General features: G+C 45.7%; 1 protein-coding gene across 1 annotated transcript in view; it reads left to right on the top strand.

Annotated features, from left to right (window-relative positions):
• The first annotated feature begins 771 nt into the window (after positions 1 to 771).
• pak5 (p21 protein (Cdc42/Rac)-activated kinase 5) overlaps positions 772 to 8,988 on the top strand; it is a 130,188-nt gene continuing 121,971 nt past the window's right edge. Inside the window, exon 1 of the mRNA XM_063222151.1 lies at positions 772 to 843. Coding sequence (XP_063078221.1) covers positions 828 to 843 — 16 coding nt within the window. The 5' untranslated portion in view covers positions 772 to 827. The remainder of the gene's footprint in view (positions 844 to 8,988) is intronic.

The raw sequence follows: 8,988 nt of genomic DNA, 5'->3' as shown, positions 1-8,988 counted from the left end.
TGTGTGTGTGTGTGTGTGTGTGTGTGTGTGTGTGTGTGTGTGTGTGTGTGTGTGTGTGTGTGTGTGTGTGTGTGTGTGTGTGTGTGTGCGTGCGTGCCTGCGTGCGTGCTTGCATAGTCTACACCGCTTCACCCCACCCCATCCAGAATGGAATCCCCACGCCATGGAATGTGCTTTTGAGTGCACACACACACCACCACACCCCCTCTGTCCCCAGCACGCACGCACGCACGCACACACACACACACACACACACACACACACACACACACACACACACACACACACACACACACACACACACACACACACACACCACCCTCTCGCCCCGCCACCTGCACCCCCACCCTCGTCAGCTCTCTGGCTACTCAATAGGACTGTCTGCTCTGAGCGCTAGCTGTCCCAGGCCCAGTCCGAGAGGGAAGGGAGAGAGATGCACAATGGTGTGATCTCTGTTTCATCTCTGGTTCATCCTTTCCTTTCCACCCTTCCTCTCCTCTCCTCCTGTCTCCTCTCCTCTCCTTTCTGTTCTTCTCTCCTCTCCTCTCCTCTCCTCTGTTCTCCTCTCTTGTCCTCTCCTACCTTCTCCTCTCCTGTCCCGTCCTCTCCTTTCATCTCCTCTCCTTTCCTTTCCTTTCCTTTCCTCTCCTCTCCTCTCCTCTCCTCTCCTCTCCTCTCCTCTCTGTTCTTCTTTTCTCTACTTTCCTCGGTTCTCCTCTCTTGTCTACTGCTCTCCTGTCCTGTCCTGTCCTGTCCTGTCCTCTCCTCTCCTCTCTTCTCATTGCGCTCTCCACTGCTCCCAAACCCTGCGTTCTTTGCGTAGAGCTATGAATCTCATACCAGGTAAGCCAAAGCTATCGGATCGCCTCTTGTGTTGGTGTGTGTGTGTGCGATGATTTTCAGCCCGGGCTGGGCTGGGCCGATTTGAGCTGTTTATTGCCATGGTAACTGCTGTGCCCTGCAGGGCGTTGTGTTGGTGGTCGCTGTACTGTGTAAATGGGTCACGCCGTTACAGCTGAGCTTTTAGCATGACACTGTGCTATCTCTGCTTGTCGTGATGCTCGGGCCACTGTGTGTGTTTATGTGTGTGTGTGTGTGCGTGTGCACGTGTGTGTGTGCGCGTGTGCGCGTGTGTGTACGTACTTGTGGGCATGTGTGTGTGGGGGTGTGTGTGTGGGGGAGTCTTCGTCAATCGGTCCTGCTGTGTTGGCACTGACGGAGTAGTCATCTGTAATTCAACACTAGACTGTTATTATACGTCCATCTGTCGACCTACCTATTGTGAATAAAATTCCTTGATTTGATGTATCACAGTAGTAGACGTTCAACCCAACAGACAATCCCATATTTCTATGAAGAATGCTGTATATGGGGAATGCTGTTACAAACAGAAAAGACAGTTTGTAAAGGTTAATGAAAAGAAAATAAAGGTCCGCAACACTGTTAGATGCTCCCAAACATTTAATGGCACGACGTTTGATGAAGGACGGTTAGTCCAAAACGTCGTGCCATTAAATGTTTGGGAGCATCTAACAGTGTTGCGGACCTTTATTTTCTTTTCATTTATCTTGCGTTTGGTCCAGCACCTGTGCCACTGATGTGCGCGCATTCTTTGACTTTCAGTTTGTAAAGGTTACCATAGAGAACCTTTGATGTGAAGTTTAGAGGAAATTACATTGGCAATACAATTAAGTTATATTTCCATGACCCTAGTGGAGGTGGGGTCTGCTGTAAAGGTGGCCGCCTTCAATATAGGCCTAACTTTTTTTTAAAAATTGGCCCCTCGAATGAAAGACTTTTTCCACCCCTGATGTAAATAATGCTTTATAGATGGAATGTGTGCCTCATACATTATTATAGCATATCCAGGGCTGCCTAATATCAGAAAACAATTAGATACTCGATAACAACATGCAATAACTCGTTAACAATATTTAAAGGATATTTAGAAATATAGCCAAGTGTTTTTCTTGTCACTAATTTGTCAGTCTGTGTGGGGGGCGTGGCTTTGGTCGTGGCAGGCTTCCTCCGCATTTGTTGATATTCAGCTAGGGATTGGACTGCAAGGTAATGTTTTACTTGTTAGCGATAATTATAGTAAGTCATTTTTGCGATACGCATATCGCCACTGTTGTTATCGCGACTTTGATACATTTTCGATATATTGTGCTGCCCTATATCTTTACTATTTATATTATTACAAATATGAGGCACTTTTACAGTATTATGACACGCCCCTTTAGGCAGACTGGAACCTGGTCATGTTAGGTGCCCATAACAACCAATTACATTGGCATATCTCTATATACCTAAAGAATCTCTGACTATACTGTACTGTGTGTAGTTTTGGCTTGGCCGGCCCACACCATATCAAAGGCATGACCCCTGAGAGGGGGGGGGTCAGCCCAGACACTGGGGGGGTCAAGGATCGTGGAAGCTCACGGGTGGGATACTATACGTGGGAGACGTGCACCTCGGCGGAATTGAACTACAAAGAGAAACCCATGACACACACACACATACACGCACTCACATACGCACACACACACGCACGCACGCACGCACACACACACACATGCACAAATGCATGCAAGCATACAGACACACACACACACACACAAATGCATGCACGCACACACACACACACACACATACATACACATACACACACACACACACACACACACACACACACACACACACACACACACACACACACACACACACACACACACACACACACACACACACACACACACACATCCATCCCCTCTATACTGTGCATGAATCATTTTGTATGTTTTTACATATAACATACAGTACGGTATATCTGAAGAGCTCTTTTCCAAAACGCTATATCCACCATTTTTTACTTTTTGCATTTTAAAGTGGGAATTGACTGTTAAGAAGTCCTGTCATCTATGTGTGAATTCTTGCCATTCAAATGTTTTGATAACGTACTTTTTTAACCTCTATAAAATGCATTTTGCAATGCAAATCAATGGAATGCCCAATACAAAAATGTCAATTTCCCAACATTCTATAAAATGGATGTATCTAATTTTGGAAAAGAGCTCTTTTCCGTATGGTAGGTTTTAAAAGCCTAGCCCAGCAGCTCAGCTCCTCTCCTCTCCACTCCTCTCCTCTGGCTGACGTTGTTTAAGTGTGTTTAAGCAAAGCTGCCCTGTCATCGCCTATTCCCTGAGCGCCACAGACCTCTGCAACTGTAATGGGGCGTCTTAGCTAAAATGAAGTGAAGATGAATTGTGCGCGTGTAAAGGAGAGAGAGAGAGAGAGAGAGAGGAAGAGAGAGAGAGAGAGTGAGAGAGAGAGAGATAGAGAGAGAGAGAGAGAGAGAGAGAGAGAGAGAGAGAGAGAGAGAGAGAGTCTATGTGCGTGCATTGTCTTGTTACGCCGTGACCTGGATTTTTAGAGGAGCCCTTGATCAGCTCAGACGCTCACATCAATTTTGCTCTGCGCGCATGTGTGTGCGTCCATGTGTGCCTGTGTGTGTGTGTGTGTGAATGTGTGTGTGCGTGTGTATGTGTGTGTGTGCATCTCGTCTGCTTTCCAAAAGCCTTGAAGAGACAGATAATTTGTGGATGATGTTTGACATGACCGTTTCTTTCTGCCTCAACAATGGAAAAAAGATTTATTCTCATCTATTCATCCTTTACTCTGCACAATAGGACCTGGGCGCACACACACACACACACACACACACACACACACACACACACACACACACACACACACACACACACACACACACACACACACACACACACACACACACACACACACACACACACATACACACACACACACACACACACACACACACACTCACACTCACACACACTGCCATAGAGCCGTATTCCAATGCCAACTGTTAACTGTTTTAGTGAGATTTGTTGGGAGCCTCAAATGTGTGACATGTTTGGCACTCCCACAGAGTGCTAATGTTTCATTAGCATGTTACCCATGGGCTGGGTCTCTGCTATGCCTGGGGAAGGTGTGGCTATGGCACTGTAGCTCAAGAGGTTCCCAAACTTCATCATGGCAAGGCACCCCCATACACCCAGAGAGTCGAGCCAAGGCCCCCCTAACATCGATCGTGCTACACTACTTTTTTGTGCATGGATCCCTTTCTCAACCGATAGTCTATAAAATAATGATATTAGTAGTAATGTTCCGAGATGCAATAGATTACTATATTATAATGCAGTTCTTAACTAATGGAAATTGTTAAGCTGATTGTCTGTTTATTTTGGTGCACATTAGTTATTTAATTTATTCAAATATTTATTCTGTTTTGCTGTGCTTTTCCTGCAACATGATCTCCAGAATTCAGTGCTCCTGGACACGGATTTTTGGGACACGACATCCGTGTCCAGGAGCACGGATTTTGCCAAAATGCCGTGCTCCTAGACACGGAATTGTTTTCTGTGATGGACACACGGAAGTGCTCTCTCTATACTCCCACAGCTTCCACAGTCTTGTGTTTTCCCAGGATTTTTCTAATTTCAAATATTTTTTTTCTCAATTTTTTTTTTTCTTACTGACAGGTTAGGGTTAGGGCTTGTTTTGTTCTGGGCACAGCTATTCTTTTGTTCATTATATGAATCTGATAGCCTATCAATCAACTGGAAAAGGTATTTCTCAAAAAATTGTCTTTAACCTCTTGCTGCAGACAGGGTCACCGGTGGGCCTATTCACTATTTGCTGAAAATACTGAACTACATCATAACAACATTGCTATGACAATGCAGAGAGTCTTAAGTAGCAGATCAAGACATAGACATTACAATTTTGGTGACATTAGGGTTATAACATAGGCTCTGCGCTAAGGGGTTAAAGACAGGTTAAGGTTAGGGAATGTTTTGGTCAGGGCACAACTTCAATTGCTATAGCATTATTTTGTTTAGGATTAGCATTTGGTATGTATTTTCTAATGATGGAGTTAACACAGTGCTATGGGAATATAGAAAGCACTTCCCGTGTCCATCACGGAAAACAATTCCAATGACTGGGAGCTACCCACGTATGTTACCCAGGTCCAATGTTCCCTGGTCAGCCTTTGGTTGACAAAGTCCCTAGTTTGAATGTGTCATGTTATGTGAGGGGTTTTTTGTGTTTTGCTGCGATTCAGGTGCAACATGTCACAGCTCCAATTCTTTTTTGGGACTTGATTAAGCAGAGATATGGGCTATACATACTGTATAACTAGGAAACATGGTGACCCAAAGACCACAGGGCCTTTGGAATATATCACCTGGGGAACATATGACACGCTTCCATGTAATGGGCAATGAGAAAATAGGAGCCAGATCAAGACCCAATTGTTGGCATGGGTGTGGGCATCTGGTATGCAACATTACTAAGAACCGTGATGTGTGCGTGGTAATGTTTCATTAGCGCTGTTAGCAGTGGGTAGTGCCTCAGCTATGCGTCACAGTGACGATAGGGAAAGCTTGCGGGGTGAGGGCGAGGCAGTCGAGTGGCAAGTGGTGCCAACCTCGCCTAAAATAGCCCCACAGGAGTGGCATGAGTGCCAGGGAATTTTGGGGTGCCAGTGTTTGTAAATTTTGCAATGCTAATGCAACACTTAGAGACAGAAGCCACATACATTCTATCAAGCAGTGTTCATTTTTTTAAAACAAATATCAGGTATTTAACTAAGGGAATGGATGTTGAATTTGAATGTCTAGAGATGATGGTACACAAGGCAACCTTTTAAGAAATCTGTCTGGGCAAGGATACTATAAGATGTTGTTTAGACTGTTTATCATATGATGTTTCATTAGGAGAACTTGGATTAGCAGCAGACAACTTTTTTCAACCATTCCATCAGAAAATGAATAGCCAATCATGATGTTGCCGGGCAACATTGCTCAAAAAGTTGCCCTGTGTATCATTACCTTCAGTGTTGAATCAACACCACAACATTGGCTGGGCTCCTCCAGGGGCGTTGCCGTGACGACATTTGCTGGGCTGCACCAGGACCAGGGGCGCTGCCGTGAGTCCGAGATGGCCAGGTGCCCCGGACGCAAAGAGAGGAGAGGCTGTAAAAACAGATGGTTCAGGGACAAACAACAAACTTGGGCTTGTGTGTGCGTGTGTGACTGTGTGTGTGTGTGTGTGTGTGTGTGTGTGTGTGTGTGTGTGTGTGTGTGTGTGTGTGTGTGTGTGTGTGTGTGTGTGTGTGTGTGTGTGCGCGTGTGTACTTGCGTGCGTACATACTTGCGTGCATGCGTGTGATGGGAGAGAGAGAGAGAAATACTCGGTCTTGAGGCTAACATGCACATCACACACTCTTGTGGTCACAACTGGTACTAGTGTATGTACTGTATATCTCTGCTTGTTTATTTATGTGCGCACATTTCTCTGATTTATACATTAAATCCATGTAGTGCATTTTTAACTTAATACTAATGGATGTACCGCTGACTGTGTGTGTGTGCGTGTGCGTGTGTGTGTGTGTGTGTGTGTGTGTGTGTGTGTGTGTGTGTGTGTGTGTGTGTGTGTGTGTGTGTGTGTGTGTGTGTGTGTGTGTGTGTGTGTGTGTGTGTGTGTGTGTGTGTGTGGTGCTAATGGATGTAAAATACCTCTTAGCCAATAAAGTACAGCTGTAAACAGCACAGAAACGCTTACTGTGTGAAAGTCCTCATCAGCCCTAAGTACTCTCTCTCTCACTTTCTCTCTCTGTCTCTCTCTCTCTCTCTCTCTCTCTCTCTCACACACACACACACACATACACACACACACACACACACACACACACACACACACAGAGACACACACACACACACACACACACACACACACACACACACACACACACACACACACACACACACACACATGCATGCACACACAGTTCTTCATCTTCAGAATGCATGTGTGTGTCTGTGCATGTCCGTATGCATGTACGTGTGTGCATGTCCGTGTGCATGTCCGTGTGCATGTCCGTGTGTGTGTGTGTGTGTGTGTGTGTGTGTGTGTGTGTGTGTGTGTGTGTGTGTGTGTGTGTGTGTGTGTGTGTGTGTGTGTGTGTGTGTGTGTGTGTGTGTGTGCGTGTGTCGCACGCGCGCGTGTGCATGTGCACGTGTTTGTTTTATCTGTATGCATGTGTGTGCAGGTTTATTTGTGTGCAACCCAATCAGTCATACTGTACCCTGTCAGTCAGTCAGACAGTCCAACAGTAGTGGTGTCCAATATCAGTGTCCCCTTATACTCGCTGCCCTTCCATCAGACTCTTTGTCCCCTGTCCCCTGTCCCCTGTCCCCTGTCCCCGTCTCCGCAGTGCAGGCATGCCAACAATCCTCTTCCCCTTTGGCTGTGTGCCCAGTGTGCCTTCTGTTGATTGGCCGAGGGTGTCAGAGTGACCCAGGCCAGCGCGACCCCAAATGTCTTTCGGGGGAAGTCACGGGGAGTCTAGAGTGCCTGTCCAGAGGCGGACTTTCCATTAGGCAAACCCAGGCAATTGTCTAGGGCCCCGACCAAAACTGTCCTCCATAGGAGCCCCAGCTGTCACACCAGTCACGGTAAACACACACACAAAAATAGTCTGGACCTTAGATTGTCACTTATGTAAAGTAATCCAAGATAGCATATGATACAAAACACTAAAATAGCACAACAACGCAGAATATTATATCTACATAATGACTTTTGAGGGTCCCGTGTTTATATTTCGCCTAGGGCCCCAAAATGGCTAGATCCACCCCTGTGCCTGTCGTCCACATGTATGCAAACTGTGACGCACAAAAATGGCCTCCTCAGCAGTGTCTCTGGGAGCCTGCATCGGCTCCACTCTTGGCGGACATATGGCCGGAGAAGCGCCGGGTCGGTATTCCGTCGAGGTGGGCTGCTTTGTCGAGATGAGCTACTAATAGGCTTTTAACCCATTGATGCCTAAAGCACCTACAAGAAAGCGCCTGCTGAATGCCTAAGCCCTTGTTGGGAAAGTTGCCCTCAGCCTGTAAAAACCTAAACATCTCAGCCTCTGATGCACATAAAAGCATGAAATAAGTTGCATTTAAACCCCAAGACCCTCATCTTGCATTAGAATGTGTTCATTCAACTGTAACATCCCCACTTTTTTATGAAAAAAGCTAAAATCTCAAAAGCCTGAATGCAGTATATATGTCGCTCCAGGCACCAAAGGTCAAACAACATATACGAATCATCGGGCTAAAGTGGGTTAACACAGCCCAAACACAAACCCTGTCCATAAGGGCGCTACTGAAGTGGGCTGTCATCTGAGATGTATAAAACACAAGTAGAAGTAAGAGGTGTAATTAATTTACAACAATAGCGATATTACTTATTTGCAGCTATGTTGTGTTATATCACTAGTATTGTAATTACAATACCATTGGGGGCTGCCCCCTTGCATGGGTGAGGCATAAATGCCTTTTCGTTGTGTGCAGTGTGCAGTGGATGCTTTTGTGCTGTGGAGTGCTGTGTCACAATGACAATGGGAGTTGGAGTTTCCCAATTGGGCTTTCACTTCACATCCACAACAGTGATATTACTTATATGTTACTATGTAATGTCATATCACTAGTATTGTAATTACATCCATAAAAGTACTACTTCTACCCCTTCTACTTCCCACATCTATGGTTGTAATGGCTTGGTTGCGATGGGTATAGTTCTTTATCGATGACAGAACGCCGGAACTGCAACGGAGCTAGCTCATGTTGATTCCGATGGCACAAAGTCAAACACGGCCGGCCACGCTACATAGCAGCCATCTTGGCAGCAGCCATCTTGGCAAGGCTTCCAGGCTGCTATTTTGGGCAAACAAGGTTTAAGGTTCTATTAAAAAAAGAATATGGAGATCTGACAGCTGTGCACATGCAGTACATGAATGAAGAGCTGAGTATCCTATCTAATGAATGAATGGAACCAGAGAGAGTAGAGAGAGAGAGGTTCCATTGACCCATTGTTGGTTCTATCATTGCAAGGGGGGATACCAGA

The sequence above is a fragment of the Engraulis encrasicolus genome, chromosome 18 (genome assembly GCF_034702125.1).
Source record: "Engraulis encrasicolus isolate BLACKSEA-1 chromosome 18, IST_EnEncr_1.0, whole genome shotgun sequence".
Taxonomy (NCBI): Eukaryota; Metazoa; Chordata; class Actinopteri; order Clupeiformes; family Engraulidae; genus Engraulis; species Engraulis encrasicolus.
Note: the sequence above shows the minus strand (reverse complement) of the source record. Positions and strands in the feature narration are given on the sequence as shown.